Genomic DNA, 25,614 nt, shown 5'->3' on the forward strand with positions numbered 1-25,614 from the left:
CAGGCAGCAAGTCACACTCGTAGCTAATGTTAGCTAGGTATATGTGCTTGTTTCATATTTTGACCAAGTAAACCAATTTCCCCTGGGATTAATAAAGTACTATCTATCTATCTATCTATCTATCTATCTATCTATCTATCGAACTATCCAAACATCATTGTGTGGGTTCTAAGTTCATGTAAATGCAAGTATTCATTGGCTGAATATTGAATTAGCTATATAAAGCTAGTATGTTCCATTTGATGTTCCATTTCAAGTCTGTTTCCATAAAGCTTAACTCTGTAACATACTCTCCTCAGGAGCACTTCTGAAGTACTTTGGAAGCCCACAGCAGGTGCCAGCACACACCACAACGTCCACTGAGAACACTGTTGGTGAGTTCAAATGGGCCCAAAGTGAGAGCTTTCTGAATTTGGAATATTAAGTCATTACATTACGAATCATATATTTCTTTATTCCATAGCACGTCAATCAACCTCCACCGCTGCTGTTGGTGAATGTGAAACCACAAGGTCAGCTGTTGGCACCAGTGACTCCGATGTCATCCAAGAAACCGCCTCAGACAATGCTGGTAAATGATGTGTTAAGTGTATAGATTAAGCCCATAGAGCTAGCTACAATTGCCATTTGTCGAAGTTCTATTGAGCAAGCTCGCTGTTCATTGCTTATAATAAATATCTGTCATGCATGGGGCAGGAGTTTGATGATACCTGTTTTTAAGGACTGATTCTGGATCAGCACTTTGGAGCTATCTCAAAAGCAGCGCCATAGTGGTGAAAAGACAGCTGATCTAGAGACAGTCCTATAGTCATATATTAAACAATGATATACTTCTTTATTCCATAGCAGTTCCATCAACTTCCATCACTGAAGAAACCACCTCTGACAATGCTGGTAAGTTTAGGCCTACATCAAAGAGACCTTAACTTTGTTTGTCAAGAAAAGCAAAGCACTATATGTCCAATCAATCATGGTATTATTATTATTATTATTATTATTATTATTATTATTATTATTATGAATATTATTATTACTATTGTGTTCAATCATTCAACTGTGTTGTTCATTGCCAGGAACATCAACTTGTAAACATGTCAAGTAACAAAAACTCATTTTTTAAAATGAATTTCCCTATAGGTATTTCTGTACCCATTGAAGTTGAGAGCAGTACCATTACGCCTACTACACCTACCTCTGTAACTTCTACTCCTTTTCTCTCTGGTTCACCAATGGATCCAACTGGGTGGCCATCAGTACTTAACGATCACGTACGTACAGATCTGGTGATTAGGGGGCCAGTACAGGTGGACAGAGATTTTGTATTCCCGAAAACACCAAACAACAGAAGCTTTCATTATCATTACATGTTTAGAACACTTGTAAATGGTGAGAAAGTTAAGCGAAGCTGGTTAATATACTCCAAGAACAATGATTCAGTCTACTGCTTTTGCTGCAAGTTGTTTTCCAAGAAATCATTAAAGCTCATAACAGAGGGACAACAGGACTGGGTGAATATTGGCGCATTACTGAAGCTACACGACAACAGCCCAGATCATGTGAAAAGTGTGTTGACTTGGAAGGAACTAGAGCTCCGTCTTAGAAAAGGGAAGACAATAGACAAAACAGAGTTGTACCTCCTGGAGGCAGAGAAGAAGAGGTGGAGAGAGGTGCTCATTCGGTTGGTTTCCATCATCCAATCTCTAGCAGAGAGGAACCTGGGACTTAGAGGGACTGTTGACACCCTGCATAACCACAACAATGGGAATTTCCTCAAAGAAGTTGAGCTAATTGCCAAGTTTGACCCTGTTCTGAAAGAACACATCAGACGCATTGACAGTGGAGGAAATTACACTACATACTTGGGTAAAACAATCCAAAATGAACTCATGTCCTGTATCAGTGACACAATACTTGCAGCAATGGTGGCTGAAATCAAAGAGTCCAAGTATTTTGCCATCATTTTGGATTGCACCCCAGACGTCAGCCACCAGGAGCAGATGACTGTTGTGATTCGAACAGTGAGTGTGAAGAAAAGGACTGAGATCAGGGAGCACTTTCTGGGGTTCATCATAGCCCCTGCATCCACAGGGCTTGGTTTGTCTACACTCATTTTGAACAGGCTGGAGGAGCTGAAGATCCCCTTTGAGGACTGCAGAGGACAATCCTATGACAATGGTGCAAACATGAAGGGCAGAAATAAAGGGGTGCAGGCCAGGCTGTTGGAGAAGAATCCTCGAGCTCTGTATGTTCCTTGTGCAGCCCACACACTGAATTTGATGGTGGCGGATTCAGCCAAAGGATCAATAGATGCTACTTGCTTCTTTGGTAATGTTCAGAAGCTGTACACCTTGTTTTCAGGTTCTCCCCAGAGGTGGACCGTCCTGAAAAAACATGTGGACATCACTCTCAAGTCCTGGAGTGAGACGCGGTGGGAGAGCAGAGTGAATAGCATCGAGCCGTTGCGCTACCAAACGGATAAGGTCAGGGAGGCTTTGCTAGAGGTGAGGGAAAACGCAAATGATCTCATGGTCAGAATTGAGGCCCAATCCCTGGCAGAAGAAATTGGATCATTTAGATTCCAAATCTGCACTGTTGTCTGGTATGATATTCTGTCAAAGATCAATACAGTTAGCAAGCTCCTTCAGTCTGTCAACATGCAGCTGGATGTTGCGGTCAGTCTCTTAGACAAAACCAAAGCATCGCTGGTAACCACAGATGCTCAGGCCACAGCAAAAGAGCTCTGTGGAAATATGAATGTTGAGGCAGTGCTGAAAGAAAAGAGGCTGCGGAGCAAAAAGAGGCATTTTGCCTACGAGGCAGCTGACGAGGCAGTGGCTGATGCCATGACGAGACTGGAAACAGGATTCTTTAATGTTGTGGTGGACTGTGGCATCCAGTCTTTGGAGCACATATTCAAGTCCCTGGGGGAAGTAAGAGACAAGTTTGGTGTGCTTCACAACTTCCATAATCTGGATGATGAGTCACTTACAGACCAATGTGCCCTGCTGGGAAAAACATTGACCTGTGGCGAAGAGGCAGACGTTGACTGGAGAGAGCTAGCCATGGAGATGCAAAGCCTTCCAGAGCTTCCCAAAGAAGATATGACCACATTGGAGATGCTCACCTTCTTAAATGAAAACGAGCTGTGTGAGATCTATCCAAATCTTTGGATAGCGCTGAGAATAGCCTGTACCCTTCCAGTGACAGTGGCGTCCACAGAGAGATGCTTCTCGAAGCTCAAACTGATAAAAACATACTTGAGGTCCTCCATGGCCCAGGATCGCCTGAGTGGAATGGCAATAATCAGCATAAACCACCAGATTGGCAGCCAGATCTCCTATGATCAGGTCATCAATGACTTTGCCTCCAGGAAAGCAAGAAGAGAACAATTCTGACTGTACGTACGAGAGGAACATTTGTATTTGCATTTGTTTTTTTACATTTCATTTCATTGTTAAGCAGTTTGTTTTGCACATATTATTTAATCCTTTAAAGGTATTTTTGGATCTATTTATATATTCTATTTAGTGTTGAGTGTTTTTTATTAAAAATATCTATCTTTGAACAGTGATGGTCACTTTTTCAGTCTTTTTATTCTGTACTGTCAGTTCATCAGTGCTATCTGATATGACTACTTTATTCAAGTTTATGTTCATTTGTCAGAGTACTTTTGATCCCCTAAAATGGGGGATCAAATGTAATATTGGACAAATTAACATACACTTCAACAAAGTAGTCATATTTAATACTTGGTCACAGTATGCACTTTAACCTCATAGTCCTTGTTTCATTTCAAATCTAATGTGCTGGAGTACAGACTCAGAGCCACAACAACAAAACATATGTCACTGAGGACTGAGGAGTTTCTATATTTCTGTTCACTGAGTTTATATAGTCATTAGTTATAGCCTAGGTAGTTATTTGTAGTCAATTTAAAGACTGTGCTGCTCTTCTCAGGTCCCACTTTAGTGTTTACATGCTTATTTGTACAATATGTGTGCTCATACTAACATCATAAGACAAAAGTTGGTTCCGTGTTGTGTGTAGTGAGAACGCGCTAGAGTGAGGGGGGCCCCCAAACAAAATCTTGCTTAGGGCCCCCAAAAGTCTAGGGCCGGCCCTGGATGTATCCTTAGTATGAGTAGGTCTCAGCGGCTTTGTGAATAACTTTTAAGAAAAAACTCCTACGTAAAATGTTTTAGCGCGAGTTAGGAGCACTCCTAGCGGTAAGATAAAATGCTTTGTGAATACGGCCCCAGGTCTCTAGTAATTGTGTGCTCAAACAGTAGCGTGGCGTGGGGAAAAAATTAGGGGAAGCCAATAATACGTCCTTTCTTTTGGGGTGGGGGGGGGGGGGGTGGTCAATGTAAACGTAACCAGATGAGTGATTACAGCGCCCGGTATCATTTTACACACATTTGTATCATACAGATGCAGGACTTACACACGCCTGTTATCTGACCGACAGGTCCGCACGCACTCTCCAGCCGAAACTCTAATAAGCATTCATTCACAAACTAAATCAGGAGACCTTTAACGTTTTACGTCCCCGGTTCGCTCCTTTGTTCCTCGCTGTACACAGCTCCAGTTTGGGCATTGGCCTGTCATCAGATTGTATTTGTTGTTGCTGCTGCAGCGGAAGTTTAGTACAATTATTTTTGATTAAATACTCCAAATCTCCACCCTCCATAATTGCACTTGCTTCAGTTGCTTGCTACTTTCTAACGGCGGTTAGAGTGGTGCAGTGACGCTATCTATCTTCTATCGATTAGATTTATGATTCGAAAATTATAAAAGTAGGGTAGACATGTGGATATTATCCGACTGAACAAAACGTGCATTTACCAGGTTCGTTTTCCACTGACCTTTTTTCGAGCTATTTTCCAAAATCCTATGGAGAAATCCCATTGCTATTTTGTCGAGGGAAACCGAGCGCAGCTTACTTCCGCTTTTTGGGACGCGTCACTGCACCACTAAATTGATGCGATTTGATTGGATTGTGAGGCAAGGGAAGCCAGCCGCCTCTGGCTTCCCTTGGCATGGCCCTGACCAATCACAGGTTGGCAGGGGCATGACGTGGGCCTCATCTGATTGGTCAATCCCTCCATTTTTTTTCACCAAGGGAAGCAAATTTCGGCTGGCCTCCTCTCGCAACAGAGAGTGCAATCTACTGTTTCACCATAACATCTAGAGGGGCGCTGTTTCACTCTTTGTAAAATACTCAATGAGAATGGGGGAGAGACGGGCCGGCAGCAACACACAACAAAAAAATTCCGAAACTAAACGAAGTGTTTTTATTTATTTATTAAAATTATAACTACAATCCGAAAAAACAGGGGAAACCTGGCTTCCCTTGGCCTCCAGGAGAAAACGCCACTGTGCTCAAAATACACCAGATCGAAGCATTTTACTTTCAAATGTTCAAAGAATCTCCTAGAGGATGTGACGTCCATCCCCCAATTCACACATGTTCATACACAATACTGAACACATTTCAAGCCATTTTGACGTATATTACCTATGTCCATAAGTTTCTGTTTTTGTAGTGTATTTGTCTTTAGTAGAGATTTTTCATTTATTCTTTATATATAAAATCTCGCCCAGGGCAGCAAATTGGCTAGAACCGGCCCTGGTACTAGGCCTCAAGAGCCTTTCTTGTGCTGGCAGACACATAGAAACAAATTGGCGCCGGGCGCACTTCGCACGCGCACACACTAAAAGATTCCACGAGCTCCGTGCAACTGGTGCAACTGCCGCTGTGCCTCGGCTTGTTGACAAAAAAGACACCAGAAGCGAAATTTTGAAGTGTTTTAGCTATATCTCAGAGCCTACGGACACCAAGAGGCCTGTCTGTAAGAAATGTTTTAGATCCCTGCAAAGCAAGGAAGCCAACACATCAAACTTGGCTAAGCACCTCGCCGACCGGCATCCAGAGCTGTTTAAAGAATTTAAAGACAGACAGATTAGCGAATGTGATAGATAACATAATTACATCATGCTCAAGCCCATGCCCTCAAATCTAAGTCAAACAAGTGTAATTTATTTTGTGACAAACAAATGTTTTCTTAGTTTGACGAGCCAATTAATGGCAATGATAACTGTCTAATATGGCTATCTTTTTAGCTAAATTACCAATGTGGCTAACATCTGCAATGTACATTCTATCAATAATTATTTATATTACTGTACTATTACATGTTAATAAAATATAAAGTTAACTATCAAAGAAATCACATAAACTCAAGTATAAAGGAGAGACAGATAAACTACAATTTTATTGATCATGAAAATAATAAAAGAAAAGTATCAAAAGATTCTTGACTTGGTATCGGTATCGAAACCAAAATGTTGGTATCATGACAACACTAGTATATATATGTGTATATATGTATATATGTATATATATATATATATATATATATATATATATATATATATATACAGTGCAATAATTATCTCATGCTAAAAGAAGCTCTGTTGCTTGGATATCACTAGATCCTGTTACAGCGTAATATAAAAGTACATAACGATTGATGTGTAAATTAGCATAATTACTAGCTAGCTGCTAACTGCCGCCTCGTTAATATCAAATCATCATAATAACAATCCATTACCACGCTGTCATGAACGCGCGGTGCTGTTACGTGTACGCAAATTGACGTGCTTGATGTGAACGAGCATTTTGGGGGGCATGGTTAAAGTTGCGCATGCGCTATGAGCACACATACGGGTACTTCTCAGGCATGACAGGTAATCTGTGACGTTTCACTCTCTCAAAAGTTGGGCCATTTTATCATCATGCGCCAATGAGCAACTCTCATAGGAATTAATGAGGCCCCGCCTCCCATGCTGTATCCAGTTCTTATTATACATCCATGATGCAGACTCGCTGTTTGAGGGCTTGATAACCCACTCCCCCTCCACATTCGTTGGTTTGGAACAGCACTTAATTTGGCGGACCCTCTGCCATAAAGCACAAACGGAGTGGTAGTGTGTAGGGGTAGGGTGTAGGGGGTGGATTGGAATTGGGCCAACGTGTCCTCATTGCTGCTGTTTCACCTGCACAATACAGGTTGGTAAACTGTGCATAAATTTACTAATTTTTTTGTCAATTTATTGAACATCTCAGAAACAAAACATACAACAATAATAATGATATATATTTTTTTTTTTTACTTATAATAATAATTATAACAAAGTACTATGAATCCCCTATAAGGTCTGCGTCAATAATATGTGACGGCCCGCTAACAGTTAAAGAGTTTGTATCGCTGTTTATTATGTAAAGCCGTTAAATAGTGTGTGTATTAGAATACTGTAGCTTCCCCGGAACAGCGCCATTTTGGGGACAACGTGGTCTGACGCAGTAAGGATACAAGTTTGTCAGTAGGCTATATCTGAAGGCTCCCGCACACTGAGTATTTACATGCATGTATAGTGATTGTGAGTTTGTAATAAATATGTACTTTGTAAGGGTTATAACTTAGTTACTGTTGGTAAAACAGTAAGGTTGTTTGTTACACTTAAATGTGTTTCTGTAATGCATTTCAGTGACCTGCCATTAATGGCAGAAGGTTAATAGTCAACATGACATATAGCTTAAAGGGGTCATGAAATACTACTTTTAAGTGAAAGTAAAAAGAAGGGTAGTATTTAATACTGTATAAACATGTATTTAAGGTACAACAGATTGTATTGAATGTGAAATAAAATTTCAAATATGTGTTTTTCACATAAAAGAGTAACCTACAGAGTGAAGGTATGTGAATGGTTTATTGAGGAATGTAAGTGGAAACTGAAATGCATAAAATAATTAATATGTTTACATGATTTTGTGTAATGAAACAACTGCAGAATTGATCTGGAAGGAAACTGAACACAACATGTCCTCATTGCTTCTGCACATCAATATTGACATATATTTCTAAATAAATAATTGTAAAATAAAATAAAAAATGTCACTATACAGAGCAGTCAGAGTGCCTTTATGTATAACAAGGACTATTGATCACCCTCCGTGCTGAGAAAAATGTACATTAAGATAACATTAAGTGTTCTTTGGTATCTTTGGTTAGTAGAAAAATCACATAATAATGTTTTAATCTAGGGACAAGAGGCTTTTTAGGTGATCAAGAATGGTTTTTCATTGCATTGGACTTGAAAGTGTAAAAGACCTACAGCAGTTCTGTAGTTACACTTTAGAGAAAATGGTAAAAACAACAGTGCAGTAGAATGATGAAATGACTGCTGACTGGTGACACCTCAGTGACACGGCCAGTCATCTCCAGTAGAACAGAACAGAGCGGAACGTACCCGATGGGTGACGGAGAAGGCGGAGAAGGAGATTAAAATAGGAGGAAGAATGGGGTGAGACAGCATGGAGTTGGAAAGGGAAAGAGAGACACAAAGAGGTGGGAAGAAGTACACAGTTTAATTATGTTCTGCAGGGCACAAGAGAGAGGGATGATTAGGTGAAAACAGGTGGAGAGGCTCCATGTGAGTCAGAAAAAAGTGTACATGAAGACAGAGAGAAAGAAGGGGGCAGTGATGTTCATGGACTCGTTGTGAAGTAGTTGGCTGGTAACAGTTTTAATCCATGAAATACAGACAGAAATGAGGATAGAGGGTTGGGTACTGTGTTAAGGAGGACTTATTATTTGGTTCTGTATCATGATTATATGAGAGAGCGATTAGACATGCCCGCCTCCTTTAGTTCCAAAAATATAAACATTATCTCAGCTTTTTAGCCTTTGGCAGTTAGTAATATTAGCCAAAAAGAATGAACTGTGCGACAAAATGGGTAATTCCGATGTCCCCAGGGTCCTATTCTCCAGCATGTAATATAAACCTGATAAAAAATGTTGTCCAACTATGTATCTACTTAATATGATATGGACTGTTGCAGCGATTCATGGCTCTCATTTTGAAAGGGCAAAACTTAAGGGCAAAAAAGGTTGGACTCATTAAATCACCAAAAGTCAAAGTTAAAAGGAGAATACTAGCCTATACGGATCATTCGTGTTTTTAACTCTCACATTTTATAAGGTATATAAAAAAACGTGAAATCATTAATTACCCAGATAACAGTTTTTACCCAATATAGTGTTTTTACTAAAAATTAACCTATTATATGGTCATAACCACAACATCTGTTGTCACTTCTTCACTCACTTCAAGCTTAAATCCCTAAATGACTTCGGTACCAAAAACCAGCCTGGTCAAATTTAAAATGAATAATTAGACATAAAATTACAAGAAAGCCAGACAAGAAAACAGTCACCTCATTGAATTAAATATGGGTTGTGCAGTTTTATAAATAATATGTGTGGCAATGGCAGAAACAGGACATAGTTCTTTAGGCGGATTGCTTTGGGGCATGAGGAAGGGGATCTGAGGTCATATTGGAGCTGGGGTCAGGAGCTGGGTCAGGAGCTGGGTCTCGAGCTGGGTCAGGAGCTGGGTCAGGAGCTGGAGCTGGGTCAGGAGCTGGGTCAGGAGCTGGAGCTGGGTCAGGTGCTGGGTCAGGAGCTGGAGCTGGGTCAGGTGCTGGGTCAGGAGCTGGAGCTGGGTCAGGAGCTGGAGCTGGATCAGGGGCTGTAGCAGGGACAGGGGTTGGGTCAGGAGCTGGGTCAGCGGCTGGAGCTGCGCCAGGGGTTGAGCTGGAGCTGAGGTCAGGAGCTGGGGCTGGGTCAGGGGCTGGAGCTGGGTCAGGAGCTGGGGCTGGGTCAGGGGCTGGAGCTGGGTCAGGGGCTGGAGCTGGGTCAGGGGTGGAGCTGGGTCAGGGGTGGAGCTGGGTCAGGAGCTGGGTCAGGAGCTGGGGTCAGGAGCTGGGGCTGGGTCAGGGGAAGGAGCTGGAGCTGGGGTCTGGAGCTGGGTCAGGGGCTGGAGCTGGGTCAGGGGTTGGGTCAGGAGCTGGGTCTGGAGCTGGGGTCAGGAGCTGGAGCTGGGTCAGGGGCTGGAGCTGGGTCAGGGGTTGAGCCGGGTCAGGGGTTGGGTCAGGAGCTGGGTCTGGAGCTGGGGTCAGGAGCTGGTGCTGGATCAGGGGCTGGAGCTGGGTCAGGGGTTGAGCCGGGTCAGGAGCTGGAGCTGGGGCTCGGTCAGGAGCTGGCGCTGGGTCAGGGGTTGAGCTTGGTCAGGAGCTGGGGTCAGGAGCTGGGGTCAGGAGCTGGGGTCAGGAGCTGGGGTCAGGAGCTGAGGTCAGGAGCTGGGGTCAGGAGCTGGGCCTGGGTCAGGGGCAGGAGCTGGGTCAGGGGTTGAGCTGGGGCTGGAGCTGAGGTCAGGAGCTGGGGCTGGGTCAGGAGCTGGGTCAGGGGTTGATCCTGGTCAGGAACTGGGTCAGGAGCTGGAGCTGGGTCAGGACCTGGGTCAGAAGCTGGAGCTGGGTCAGGAGCTGGGTCAGGAGCTTAGTCAGGAGCTGGAGCTGGGTCAGGAGCTGGGTCAGGAGCTGGGTCAGGAGCTGGGTCAGGGGTTGAGCTGGTTCATGGGCTGGGTCAGGAGCTGGAGCTGGGTCAGGAGCTGGAGCTGGGTCAGGAGCTGGAGCTGGGTCAGGGGCTGTTGGACAAGCCACTGGGGGGTTTTTTTGTGGCCAGGCTGCTGCAAATTGGGCTGGTGCAGAAGCAAGAGATGAGGGTGGATCCGGTCAGTAGTACTGCAGGCTCAAAAACCCAAGCCTTAAAGTTTGAGTGGTAGGCACTTTCTGCCCTGCTCTCTTTTCTGTTCACTCTCTACCTTTATTTCTCTCCAACCCTCTCTCCTTCCTCTTCCATTTCGCAGTCTATCAGTTCCCTTTAAAGGACGGATGGGATCCCTCTGAGACATCTGTATGCACGTTTGTCCATCTGCTCTTTGTTTGTGCTCGTACATATTCGCATATGGGTGTGTTTTTTACACTCAGCCTTCTGTGTGGAGTGTTTTTCTTGCGTACATCTGTAAAAGGGCCTCATTTATTCGTATATATTAAAAGGGGTACAAGATGACAACTGAAATTACTACTCTTCTCAGGATCACTAACATACACACTTAAATGTAAATACTTGTCTATTACATTTGAATGTCTTTTCAAATTGGGGTAGGGTCAATTTTCAGACCGATAACATCAACATCAAGACTTCTCTATCCGGTAAACTGATGGACAAGTCTGGGTTTGGCGAATGCCAGGAGAACGTTACCTGCCTGACTGCATTCTGCCAACTGTAATGTTTGGTGGAGGAGGGATAATGCTATGGGTTGTTTTTCTGGGGTTGACCATGGCCCCTTAGTTCCAATGAAGGGGATTCTTAATGCTTCATCTTACCAAGTCATTGTGGACAATTCTATGCTCCCAGCTTTGTGGAAACAGTTTGGGGAAGGCCCTTTTCTGTTCCAGCATGACTGTGCCCCAGTGCAAAAAGCAAGGTCCATAAAGGCATGGTTGGATGGGTTTGGTGTGGAAGAACTGGACTGACCCCCACAGAGCCCTGACCCCCTCCCCATTGGACACCTTTGGGATTAACTAGAATGGAGAGCCAGGCCCTCTCGTCCAACATCGGTGTCTGACCTCACAAATGCTCTTCTGGATGAAATTCCCACAGACACACTCTGTTGGGGCCTCCTGCTATAAGAACATGTTTACTTACAAAAATGTCAGTCACATAAGAATACATGTTTTGTTTTTGTTTTTCTAGGTGTGTGTGTGTGCGTGCGTGCGTGGGCATGCTTGTGCGTGGATCCCACTTCTGTGATGCGATAAGGAACGTCTGTCTCCCAGTGGGCCTCTCTCAAGGCGTACCAGCAACGGTGAACGCTGCCAATGAGGGTGCGTTCGCACGTGTGTGCGTGTGCACACTTAAGCCTTCCAAATGTTCTCGCCTGCAAAGAGATCCAAGTACATGACTCAAACGTCACACCTCTTCTGTTGCTATCTTTCTGTCTCCCTCTCATTTACACAAATTCTCATTTTCTGCCAACAGCTAGCTCTGTTTTCCAGGCGATATTGGCGTCAGTGACTTTTCACCTTTTTCAGTCTTTTTGTCACACACAAACACACACACACACACACACACACACACAAACACACACACACGCACACACACACACACACACACACACACACACACACACACACAAACACACACACACACACACACACACACACACACTAAGTGACTGTCTCACTTCAGGAGGTTTTTGTCTGCAGTGGGTGGCATAAAGGCCATCACACACAGCTTCTTTAAGGAGCTGTTTGTTGTTCTGGATTACATTCCAAACCATCTCTTGTGTATGTGTCCATATGACCTCATGTTTGTTTCCATGCATTATGCCACCAAATTGCTTCATGGCTTCACACCAGATCAAAAGTCTTCTCTCATGTTGTTGCTTGTTGCAGCAACACCTTCATCTCTTTGAAATGGAAAATATGTTGATTCCTACCGGCTGTGAAAAAGAACAAAAGCATAAAGATGAATCAGCTTTTTTTTTAAGAAGAAGATGCACGGAACAATAAACAATTGAAAGTCAACCAAACATGACTTCCAAAATGGGTGTGTAGAAGTCACACTTTTCTAGTTAATTTGATCTGATTGATGGATTTCTAAAGATAATCTTTTAAGTTTCTTGCCTTCGAAATAATGACGAGATGCAAGGAGAGGACGTCAAGGGTGCTTTTGAAAAAAGAGGGTGCGTGCGAAAGCAAGAACGCAGAGGCCTGGTGACAGAATGTCAGATTTGTTACATGAGAGTCTGAGAGGATGCATAAATTGAACAGCTGAAAATACACATGAAAGGGGGAACAACATGCAAATTGCGTATGTGCAAGAGAAAGTGAGAAACAGTTCATGAATATACTTGTGTGTTTGTGAGGGAGGGAGAGAAAGAAAGGACGGGGGCCCAGCAGGTGGAGGCAAGTTGTGACAAAGTAGTGACGCACTTAAACGTGCTCGCAGTAACCAGCCCCCCCTCCCCATCTCTAATGTGCTCCTTCTTGTCTCATAAATAAACTGGGATTCATTAATATTCATCTATCCAACAAACAGTGCAGTAGCTTCCACAGTTATGTGCTCCTCCCGCCCCCGTCTGACGGGTGAGTGACATGGACGTCCTCCAATGGAACCAACCCAGTTTACATGTTCTTGACGGAGAAGGTGCGTCATGGATTTTTTTTCTGCCACACAAAGACTTGAAGACCAATTGGAATGAGCAGGGTGATGCGCTTGTTTCATCCTTATATAGGCATGATAGGCTGTGAGTTAGCTCTGTGCCACATTGTGTGATCTGTGTGTGTGTTCACAGCGTGGGTATGTGACATTTTTTCATGTAACACATTTCAGTTGTGTTGTCTGTTTGCTCATAGCAAGGTCTGGTCCTTGGACAAAGAGAACATTGCTCATAAGTAATGGTTCTGTCCCATAACTGCTTTTTTTAATGTTTTATGCTTCCCTAATAAACTGTGCATGTACTGTGTGTTTATCCTCCTTTGAAAAATTATTATGTTTGTATAATACCTAAATGTGGGATACGAAGTTCCCATGACAACAACAAACTAAGCCTGACTTATTAAATGCTACAAAATAACCCATAGCAATAATCAGCAAAAACGCATTACTGAGCCGCAGAACTGCTGTCATATGGTTGAAGGCAGCTCTGCAGACCATTTGTATGAGAAATGACTGTGCTTGATACATTCTTTTATCCTCCAAACACCCATGAATATTGGAGAATATTATTAAAATTACATAGTCTATCATACACTTTTACAAAATGGTTCTATATTATTTTTAGTGAATGGAATCAATGTGCTTTTTTTTTTAAATCAAACTTATCTTTACAGTATGTGGGGTGGTAGGGGATGGTTGGTGCATCATATTGTCCTTTAATATAAAAAGTGTTTTTAAAAAAAAATTAAGGGCAATCGGTAGGACATCACAAAATACCCTCCTTACAAAAAATGTAAGTTCCAGAGTCTAGACAATTGCCAAACACATTTGATGACATGTTGAGACTGAAGGTGAATAGAATTACGTTTTTACTCCTGGTTGCATGGCCGGCCCTTGACATAGGCAGTATAGGCGAATGCTAAGGGCACATCAATCAATGGGGGGCGCCAAAAATAAAAAAAATAAATAAATAAAAAAGGTTAGAAATAAAAAATAAAAAATAAACATTTATTTCCTAACAATACAATTTCCCGATTTTGGATAAACAAAGTGCATCTTATTATCTTATACTAACAGAACTACGCCTATATTGCGTACAGCGCACATACACTATGGCGCAACCCCCCCCCCCCCCCCCCCCCCCCAAATCAAGTTGAACCGCCCCAGCCCCGGTAAAAACCAAAAGTTTATGTCAAATAGTTCTTTTTTTGAAATAATGGTTTTAGTGTGCAATTATAGGTTTTAATTTTGTATTTGTGTTAATTTTAAATAAATCAAACTCCCAAAAAACGTATACAGCTTTTATTAACATTGGAATTTACTGTGTAAGCGGCCGCGGGGGGAGAGATTTAGAGAGCTCTCTCCTGAAAGACTGAGAGGCTCTGATAACTTCAGCTCAGTGAGGTAAAGGCACACCTTTAAATGATCATTATAGTTATAAAAAAATAAGAGAATAGATTTTCATCTATTCTCTTATAGTATAAGATACTATATGACAGTAAAAAAAAGTTGTTATTAATAGAATACAGTTTAAAAGGGGAGTGATTTGTAAAATATCCATAAATAAAAAGAAAATCTGCTTACAGTTCTGTTTCATATGGGTGTTGAGAGATGTATCCATAGATCTCTTAATGTTGCTCTCAAAGTGCACCAGATTGATGCTTTTAACTTCAATATTAAAAAAAAAAATCTTCCCAGGGGAGCATGCTCCCGGACCCCTCAAGAGGAGGTTAGGTCCACCCCCCACTTAAATCACATCTTGTGTCCATATACTTCTGTTTTGGTGGTCATGCCACAACCGTGCATGCATGCGCGAGTCATAGTTAGTGTCTGCATTTTTCTGGGTAGGGGGGCGCCAGCTAAAATCTTGCCTAGGGCAGCAAATTGGTCAGGGCCTGCCTGGTTGCACTAAAAAGCTACATTCATTGGACACACAGCTGGGACTTGAGCGCTTGTTGAGGTTCTAGGATTATAAAGTTGGCCAACTCTCACTGTTGGAAGGGTTAGTCTGTTTTATAATTGTGTCTTGTAAGTATATTTGAAATGAGTTAGCTACGATAGCTAGCTAGCTTACAGCAGATCTGCACAAATATCGGAAGGTATCATGCTATGACATTTTTTAAATAAGTCAATAAAACTCAAATGTTGGGTATGTTTCCAGTGACAGTGATCGTAAACCAATTTTATAATCCCCGAACGTCAACAAGTTCATTTCTTTTATTGAAATATTATGGGCAAAAGTAAATGTAAATGTAAAGCGCTTGCACCTGTTGGCCACCGTACTATCCTTCCACTGCAGTTCAAGCTCATTTAAAGCAAACGTTTTGAAATGAGGCAAAACATACGTATGTGGATGTTATGCAAGTTTCTATCAAATGGTTTGGAGCAGACTATGCAAAGCGTAGTCTCTTTAAAAGTTGCTGCTGTAGGCTAAGCTTCAGAAGTAATACATTGCAAACCAGAAACCAAACAAGTCACCTTGGACATCAACCCTGCAGCTACAGGATAAAATAGTTAAATAGTGTCAACAAGTATTGTCCATGTTTCATGCTATGTAGATACAAACTCCACTTAATGCAATGATTCTGATGTATGGAAATGGCTTCAAAAAGTCAGCTTATTCGACCAAAGCGTTTCCATATTCCATTTAGCACATCAACTATTTTTCAACATAAACATAATAAAACCAAATCAAGCAACTGAATTTTGTTCCCCATTACCTGTATTGGGATATATTTAAAGGGCTCTATATTGCTTTTTGGGGTTTTCCCTTTCCTATAGTGTGTTATATAATTTTTTCCATAGACGTAAATGGTCTGCAAAGGCTAAAATCCCATAGTTCCCTACAGAGGGAGTTTCTCTCCTGCACACTCCCCCCTGCCTGAAACGCCTCAGATCTAATGCCTTGTTTAATTACATTTTTTTTTTTTTTTAATCTAGATTTTTCAAATAGATATTTATATGTCCACTCAGGTGGACAATATGAGTTCAGGGTTTGAACTGAAGAGATGTACATTTTGAAAAAATGATAAATAAAGATGTGCAAACTTAAAATTACATCATAATAACACCAAGTACATCAAGTACATTGATTTACGGCCCAAAAAAGATATTGCAGATGAAGTATTTTCAAGAATAACCATGGCCAGGGGCCAATTTGAGGCCTCACGCACAGTTATTTGATGAGCGCTAGTGGAGCTTCGCAGCGGCGAAACCTTGCTGGGCCACCCTAATTGCGCCACATAAGCGCATAGGTGCGCCTCAGATGAGGCCCCCCTCCGCAAGGTGAGGCCTCAAACAGTCTACATGATCTGCCTGTAGGGAGGGACGGCCCTAGGTACAGCAGCAGCAGTACCAGTATGAATTGTAGTTTAAATATAGCCAGTGATGCATGACGTCCACCGCAGTGGACAGGTGGTTAATCATGATTTCCTTTAAACATAAAATCAATACTTTGATCATTTATGAATTATATGATTCCTTAGTTGTTACTTGATGTCACCACATTTTTTATACCTGCAGGGGACGCTTTCCATAAAAGGATTGGCAAGATATAGATGGGTGACTTGGACCATGTGGCTTTCTGTTGTCCATCTTGGTTTAGAGACATGTATCATGCACTTACACTGACTTTCCACTGAGTGGCAGTGTATGGGATGATGCAATAGGGGCCTATGTAGTGGCTGATGGTGCAACTATGCAAAAAAAAACAATGCATATACAAGAAAACACCTTTTGAATAGCTGTCCACTGTAGTGACCTCTAGCATGTAAACATGTCACAGTAGAGGCACAAAATATGAAGGGATCTTTGGAGTGTGATGATTACAGTGACCAACAATATTTTAAATGTACGTATGTGAACTTTACAGTTAAGATGATTTAATGTGTATAAATCAATGTAAATTGTCATCACATTTTGAAGTTCATCTTTTCCTTTAGGAGAACATAGACACATGTCCACAACAGTTCTTGGTTTAATGCATTTGGATTACACAAGTTAGATTATTATTATCTCTATGTGATGATCAACAATGCTACAATACTCATTTGTCATCTAAATACTATCGTAGTGGGTGTTGTCTCTCATAAATAAACCCTACGGCATATTGTCAGAGCAGGTGTGATTTGTCATTGGAGCGTTGTACCATCCAGAGTCCTTGAGTTTGACATACGGGTAAATAAGGAAGTTTACAGTGCACGTGCTTTGTTTTCATCTTCACGCTTCCTGGAAGACTTACACAATGGCAAGTGTGTGTGTGTGTGTGTGTGTGTGTGTGTGTGTGTGTGTGTGTGTGTGTGTGTGTGTGTGTGTGTGTGTGTGGGTGTGGGTGTGGGTGTGGGTGGGTGGGTGGGTGTGTGTGTGTGTGTGTGTGTGTGTGTGTGTGTGTGTGTGTGTGTGTGTGTGTGTGTGTGTGTGTGTGTGTGTGTGTGTGTGTGGGTGCGTGGGTGTGTGGGTGCGTGGGTGCGTGGGTGGAAAGAGAGAACCCCACACTAGCACATTTTGATCAAACAAGTATGAATGTATTCCTTCCTTTAATTACATATTCTTTAACAGTAAAAATAACATACCAAATTATCTGTCATATAGAAGTATTATTTCTGCGTCAGATACAAAACATAGAACATGAATATGGTATAACTGGCACTTTGGTCGTCTGACAGTGAGCTCCCTGTCATGACCACTGAAGAGCACCCAGGCTCAGTTTGACCTCCTCCCATGAGACTCAATAAGAGACTAGACAGAGTAATTATACCAAATATTTCCCTAAAACATCATTATCTATGAATGGCATTGACAAGGCGTTCCAGTAACTCTCTGAACCATACAGAGAAAAGAAGAATGTGTTCATATGTTTCTGAGGCTAACTGGCTTCAAAAGTGGATCTTTGTGTGTATGTGTACATCTCTTACATTACCTCCTACTCTTCCTCCTACATCTTGGCCTTGCCCTCATCACCTCTACTGCCGCTGGGGACCCCTCCTTCCTGCCTTTCTTCCTTGCAATGCGTTAAGGGATGGAAGAAACCGGTGTGCAAATAAAAGGAAAGAACAACTTCAGCATCAGAACACCTCCAGTATCTTGATTCCTACATGGCAATAGGCGGGGAGTGAATGCCCATAAATGGTAACTTCCACCTCCCTTTTTTCGCAATACTTCCACTGCTAAGCATCTATTGTTATTCTTGCATTCTCAGCAATTACCAATCCCTTTTAGGTTTGAGCCCACTCCTCTATCGATTCACATCATTTTCTGATCTTAATTTGTCTCCTGTTCTCTCTTCTTGCTCTCTTAGCGTATTTACAAATCAGCCAATTTGCACCTCTTCCATCCATCTTGCATCGCCCACCGATGATTCATGGGGGTGACAAACCTACTGACGTATTTGCCTTTTGCAGAGCTGCCAGCATGTGACTCCATTCATCCCCATTCATCCACACTAACACACACACACACACACACACACACACACACACACACACACACACACACACGCAAGACAGACAGATGCCCATCAGGGGACATCAGCTCCATGTGGTCAGTCCTCTCACTCCACGTTAGTCACTGTTTAGTCAAATGGCGGCAATCTGCTACTTATTGGTGGATCTTTTTCAGTTCCATGTTGTTTTTGCTTTCATTACTGAATTACCATGTATAAAAAAACCTTAAACAGTGTGTAACTCATGTTGTGTCTACTGTCGAAGACACTCCAAAAATATCAGGGAAGATTGATGCCGATTTCTATGAAGCAGCTGCAGACTATATACTTCATGACATCACAAGGTTGCCACTTTTTGGATTATGGGGGTAGTTTCCAAATATTTGTCAGGCCATTGGCATAAACCATTGGAATGTTAATGGTGTTCCCCTTTTTTTTTAAAGTTGGTTCAGCCCCAAAGAAAAAGCATGATTCAGGAAATATTCGGTGTATTATTTTTTATCAAGATCTTGATCTGCATCCATGTCAACAATCTTAACACAGTATATCAATATGTCACAGAAAGACATCAAAAAAGCAGAATATCTGGCTTCCTAATAGGAAGCATTATTTAACAGTTGTTGTCTCAGACGACAACACGTTTACAGAAAATGGTGGATGGTAGTGAGATGGATGGGTACAACTAGCTGATGAGTGGATTTATTAATTTTCTCCCGCATGTTGCTGCTTCTACGGCCAGCACTGTCCCTGTCACAGTGCCTCGCTGTGTTATCTCCGCCTCTTTTCTTATTGCTGCATGAACACTGTCTCAACTTCTCCCTCCTTTTTTATCTCTTCCTCTTTCTAATGTTGTTTTGTTGAACAACCCCTCCCTTTCTTCTCCCTGCCATTATCCTCACTGCTGTTCCTTTGTTCTTACTCTCTTTCCCCTCCAAGCTTCACAGTATATCTTCCTATCTGTTCCCTCTTTGAGCAAACTCTAATCCACACTGTGCTCTGCCCTATAGAAGCACTCCTAAATGGAGATGAAAGTTGAACCACAGATATCACAAAAGATCCTACATATTTACATAACACTTTAAGTGCTTACAGTATTGTCTTGCACTGATTCTAACAGCAATCGTAGTATTCGTAGCAGCCAGTACATTGGATGCACTAATAGCCATTATTGGTGACAAAATGAACACATCATTTACAAATTGCACTCATATCGGTGATGGACTCAGCCCTCCTAGCCCTGATTGCAGGGAAACTCAACGTGACACCATACAGGTGACATAAAGCCATACCTGTAGAGTATTGTAGATGTACTTGACCTAAGTTGAATAACTCTTAGAAAAGTGTTAAGCCCTGTAGGTGGTAGATTCAGACTCTCACCGTCCCCCTATCTCCCTGGCTGTGCCTTGAGAATTGGCTTACAGCAAAGCGGGCAAAGGGGGTGTCAGTCTAACAGGATTCCTCACAGCCTTTAAAACAGGCTGAAAGGGGAATGGGATGTCGCGCTAAGAGTCAGATTCAGCCGAATAGCAGGTGGAGGTTGAAGCAGAGACTGCAAACAGAAAGGGCTAGGAGTGTGAGGAAAGAGGGCGATGAGGGAGAGGAAGAAGATGTAGGCAGGTCAAAGTCAGGCGGGCATTCAAGCTCGAAGCATCGCAGGGTGACACCTGAGTCCTCATTGCCGTAATTCGCCCAGTACTCTTCTGCGTCGAGCTTGGGCAGCGCCAGCTCTTCCTCCCCCAACTCGTACTTGACTACTGAGGTTGTTGTGGATGGCCCTTTACCATATAAACCAGCTTTGACATTCTCTGAGGCTTTCTCGAAGACACCTTTCGTTGATGACTGAGGCTTGTTCTTGTGGAACCACCAGCGGGTTTTGGTGCTGAAGGTGGTGGTGGTGGAACCAGCGATGGAGCCGGCGTCGGGAAGGGGACAGGGGGCGAAGTCCATCTCACGAAGAAAGCGGAGGTCCTGGTTGCGGCGGGCAGCAGGGGATGCGCAGATAACCTCAGAAGAAGAGACGCGGGCCTCACGGAACCACTCCCACAGGCCGCGGGCCTCGCAGCCGCAGGACCAGGGGTTGGCGTTGAGGCGGAGGAACTCGATCCCCTGGGTGTCCCTCAGGGCCTGGCTAGGTAGCTCAGCCAGGGAGTTGTTGAAGAGGAAAAGCATGGTGAGGCGGCCGAGGTCACGGAAGGCTCTGCGGTTCACCTGCCTGATGCGGTTGTCGTGGAGGAGAAGGCGGTCGAGGTTGACCAGGCCACGGAACACGTTCTCTGACAGGGTGCGGATTCGGTTGCCATGCAGGAAAAGCTGGCTCAAATTGATGAGGTCAGAGAAGATGTCGTCTTGCAGGAAGTGGAGATTATTCTCCTGTGGACGAAACAACAACAAAAAAAGGTTAAGCAAGAAAAGAAGAGACACAATGGTATTTGTATTATGTAACAAGATGTTGAAGCTGTGGGTGGCTGATATCTGTTTGTATGTATCCAGTGGTGGAGAGTAACTAAGTACATTTTCTTTCATTTTATACTTTTACTCCACTTATCTAAGAGGCAAGTGTTTTTACTTTTTACTCCACTGGATGTAATTGCTAACGTTAGTTACTTTGTAGATCATATTCTTTTTCATACTCTTCATAAAAAATCGAAATAATAATACGTTTTCAAAACAACAATTACAAAAAGTGTATAAAGCAAATTATTTGAGGCATATATTTTAGCAATATTAAAGTGATTGATTAAAATCTAAATATATATTACATGGGATTCGGGAAAAAAGCTATTCTGTATCAGGTGAATACTTTTACTTTCTAAATGTTAAGGCTAAAAAAACATATTTTGTACTTGCGTTAAGATTTTGTAGGACTTTTACTTTCTATATCATAGTATTGCTACTTTCATTAAAGTAATAAGATCAGAATAATTAATTTGATGCTCAACAAGGCCAGCACTGAGTCTAACATTATTTAATTGCATGTATCTCCAGCGCCCCTACCTGCAGGTAGAGGAACTGCAGGCTGTAAAGCTTGTGGAAGATGTCATGGGGCAGAGCAGTGAGCCGGCAGCGGTGCATGTGGAGGCTCTGGAGCTTCTCAAGGCCGCGGAAGGCTCCCCCCTCCAGCCTGTGGAGGTTGGAGTTGTCCCCCAAGTCCAACTCCTCCAAGTCCCTCAGCTCACTGAAAGCCCCAGCTTCAATCCACGTGATGTTGTTAGAGAACAGCCACAGGACCTGATGCGAGAAAACGCATGAATTGAACGGTTATTCTTCTCCTCGGTGGATATTATTAAACATTAAATGTGAAATACAAATAATTATTTCACTACAAAAATCAAGCTTTATCCTTCCCATTCTGAAAACACCGTTTTAAAATTCCTTCTTACCTGAGTCCCAAATCCAAAAGAGCCAACTCTCAGCTCCGTGATGCGGTTGTTCTGGAGGAATACGCGCTGCGACTCATAGGGCACTCCGACTGGGACGGCGGTGAAGTTCTGCGCCTGGCAGCTCACAGTCATGGGCGTCGGGTAGCACACGCAATTGTGCGGGCACGCCGATGCCGGACTTGGCTTACCGAGGACCAGCAACACCACCAGCCAGAGGGAGAGACCGCCTGGAAGATAACGGGGGAGAGAGGAAGGTGAGCTAGTTGTCCGTGGTACTGACATATCACACCAGCATGCTGAATGAGTATGTTTTCTATTATTGCACTGGCATTCGAGTCAAATCTAGATTTGGTCTCAACTTAAGAGCTTTCTATTTTTACAATAAGTGAAGTTTACGCATCAGAGTACACTTAAACGGACCATTAGGCACAAAATGATCACAACCATCTCAAAACGCAACAGCTCTTCTAAGCTCTATACAACGTTATTGTTATATTCCTCTCTACATTTTAAAATGTGACTATATAAATGTGTATATAAATCTGATTTTATAAGTCATAATATAAGTGGACAGTTGCAAAGCAGAACGTCAAAGTGTCGGGTTTTTTTTTTATCCATATTTGATGTTACATTTAAAATGTATACAAAAGTACATCAATCTTTCTTAGATTAGAAATGTAGTAGTCGTACAAGTATTACAATTCAGCATTAGCTCTAAGACTGTAGCATCCAGGAATCCAAAACCAAAGAAGACAAACTTACTTTTGCAGTTGAGCATAAAGGAGCATCGTCGGCTCCGAGAAATCGAAGAGGTGTCCATCCTGAACCAAAGCGTAGAGCGAGTTAGCCTAATAGGGCGAAGTAAAGCCTGCTATCTCTGCTGATGCCTAGTTCCCGATTCGGAGCGACTGTGCCGGTTGTTGGCTACCTCTGTCCCATATATACTCAAGCATGCCGTTATTGCCTACGGCAGTGGGCAAGGAGGAATCTCCTACGTCACCAATCCCGGGTCATGAATGAGTGAGGGCGGCAAGGAACGGAAAGGGGAGGGTCCCCACCGTCGGGGATTCTCTTGGAGAGCTTGTACGCGCGTAAAGATTGGGCTGGTTGGAGACGTGCGCTCAGGCAATGGGAGGAGGAGACGTTCTCGACGCACATAGAACAAAACGTAGAAAGGGAGATGGAGTGAAGACACAGTAAAGAGAGGGGGGCAAGGCACGTTGCCCATTGATGATGACTGGGCTCTGTGTGTGGAGGAGCGCAGAACGGGTAGGAGAAGAGAGCATGGCTCGTTTCCTCACTGGCTCTCTCAGAGACAGTTAAGGGCTACTTCCGGCGCGCTGCAGCCAGACACAGAGATGCAGAGAGAGCTTAGATGGTTCTGTTTTAAGAAAAGAGGATGCCCTCAAATGATGATTCAACGACAAGGGAGAATTCAGTGCCAGAAGAGAGTCATTGGAAACAACTATGATTGAGTAGTATGTGCTGTAGAGGTTGAATACGACATGCTCCAATCAAGCTGTTTGCACAATTATAGATCCTGACATAATTTCTTAGATGATGTAGGTAGAAGTGAATACACTAGGCAAGAGTGATTAGATGTAAGTGGGTTTTTCTTATTTTTCCCCATTGGATCTTTTTATACAAAGACTGTTGAAGCAGGTAAAAGTGTAATTGCTCTAATATCTATTTTTTTAATTAAAGAAGAACAAATACTTAGGTACTACTAAGCTGATCGATTAGGGAAACGGGGGACGCCATTAATCCAGAAAGACAGCAACACACAGCCTACATTTTCTCGCCTTTTTCGAGTCTGTTTTGTCGAGCTGCTGATGACACTACCAAACAGCAAGATAGCATCAATGGTGACAATAATACTAGTGTGATAAATACAATGATTGCCTTTTCATTCTACAAATATAATCCAAATGTAGTTTACTATTTTAATGGAATGATTTAAAGCTCTGTAATGCAAAGCAAACAGCTCGGTAAAGTTGTATTATGTTTGAAATGTTTGTCTAATATTGAAAAAAGTGATATGTTGTGTACTTTATATCGCTTAAATGTTGCCTCTCATAAAACATAAAACATGTGTTTTTATATTCCTGGCCACTGTATGTACATATTGCTCTGTCATCCAGTGACCCATTGCAAAATAAATATCCAACGCCGCGTGGCGTAGTGGGTTGTCCGTAGGTGTTGGGATCAGGGATGAGGTTCAAACCCCACTGCAGTCAGCATGTCGTTGTGTCCCTGGGCAAGACACTTCACCCCAAATTGCTTCTGTGGGGATTGTCCACAGTATTGAGTATGTAAGTCGCTTTGGATAAAAGCGATAACTATAGCTGAATACCATTAAACGCAATTTATTACCATTTTGGGCAATTCTTAACTTCATAGGAAGCTGCAAATAAATATTAACGCCTGGTAATGCCAACATTCTATTACAAACATTAACATCTCATTATTATTATTATCATACTGTGTATAGCTCATTTTAGATTTTTAAAGCATTTTTCCCTATTGTGTTACTGCAATGCACTCCTGCAGTGACTCGACATCTAGTTACTGAGTGGGACAGAAAGTTACAGATTATGCTCTGGGACATAATCAGTTCAAGAGTCTTAAGCAGGCTTCCAAGATGAACTAGCTTTTAAATTAAACTTTGTTTCGCACTTGTGTCAGTAAAGTCCTTGAATAAATTCAACATTATGTCCCTATTGTTTCTTATAATAGTAGATTCAAAACTTGATGAAAAACTTAATTGTAAAAACGGGAAATGTGCCTCTCTCAGTCCCACTCTGTAGCCCAAACTCTAATTTCTGCAATGTGTAACTTTGATATGATATCCCCTGACAGTTTTACGGCACTAAATACATTTCGGTGAAACTTGATTTTATTTCATGATGTCTTTTGGTTGCTCTGCCTTGTGATAGGCCTGTACAGAGTTTCCTGAAAAAACAGAAAGCTTTTGCTATTGCAAAAGCAAAGCTAAACACTAACTGCTATCTGCTAACTGCACTTAGCTAGTTAGCTGGTAGCTCATTTAGCCTATTAGGGCAGTGTTGCTGTTTACCTGTTTAGAACAAGGTTTTCAAGCCTGGGGTGATGGCTGGTTGGGAGCAGTGCTGGTGTTGTGCCAGACCTGGAGCTAGGTGGGTAACATAACTAAGTTAGCTCTCTTGCTAGGTCTTGGGTTGTTGTATCCGCTTGATGATTGTTGTGTTAACAAATTAGTTCACTTGCTAGGTTTTTCATAATGAATAATGTCATTATAACAAGTTCATGTGTAGCAGTAGAATTACCCATATGTGAAATAGCATTCATAAATGAATAGAGCTATGAACCTGTAACCGTGATAAATCACAAAACACAGATTCCGGCATTATGTTGCTTTAAAAAGCAATAGAACTATCCACAATATAAAAAGATATACAGTGACTATAGCACAGTTTCTTAAGAGCATTTTAGAGGAAGACTTGACAAGAAAGAAAAAAATAAGACATTGGCCAATATTTGCTTTTTTGTATGTCTGACATTTAAAGTAAATGTAGGCTTTTCAGAATGAAAGTCATGAGGAGGTAAACAACAGAAGTGCATCCATTTATATTAACACTCAACAGATGAGTATGATGGAAGAAATCGTCACATATATTGGTGTGTA

General features: G+C 42.3%; 1 protein-coding gene and 1 long non-coding RNA gene across 3 annotated transcripts; one reads left to right on the plus strand and one right to left on the minus strand.

Annotated features, from left to right (window-relative positions):
- Positions 1-371: 371 nt before the first annotated feature.
- On the plus strand, positions 372-2,374 carry LOC307047461. 2 transcript variants are annotated; one of them, XR_013810433.1, is made up of 3 exons: positions 372-571; positions 847-894; positions 1,138-2,374. It is a non-coding gene; the product is annotated as an uncharacterized lncRNA (long non-coding RNA). The 2 variants fall into 2 exon arrangements; XR_013810432.1 differs by having other exon boundaries at positions 372-894.
- A 16,557-nt stretch (positions 2,375-18,931) lies between these two features.
- On the minus strand, positions 18,932-22,847 carry rtn4rl2a (reticulon 4 receptor-like 2 a). Its single transcript, XM_079689410.1, has 4 exons — positions 22,713-22,847; positions 21,951-22,177; positions 21,565-21,798; positions 18,932-20,940 (listed from the first exon to the last, which is right to left on the minus strand). Exons 1-4 carry the CDS (start codon positions 22,768-22,770, stop codon positions 20,086-20,088), a joined length of 1,374 nt encoding a protein of 457 aa, XP_079545536.1. The 5' UTR covers positions 22,771-22,847; the 3' UTR covers positions 18,932-20,085.
- Positions 22,848-25,614: the final 2,767 nt, after the last annotated feature.

Source organism: Notothenia rossii (genome assembly GCF_949606895.1).
Source record: "Notothenia rossii genome assembly, chromosome: 1".
Lineage (NCBI taxonomy): Eukaryota > Metazoa > Chordata > Actinopteri > Perciformes > Nototheniidae > Notothenia > Notothenia rossii.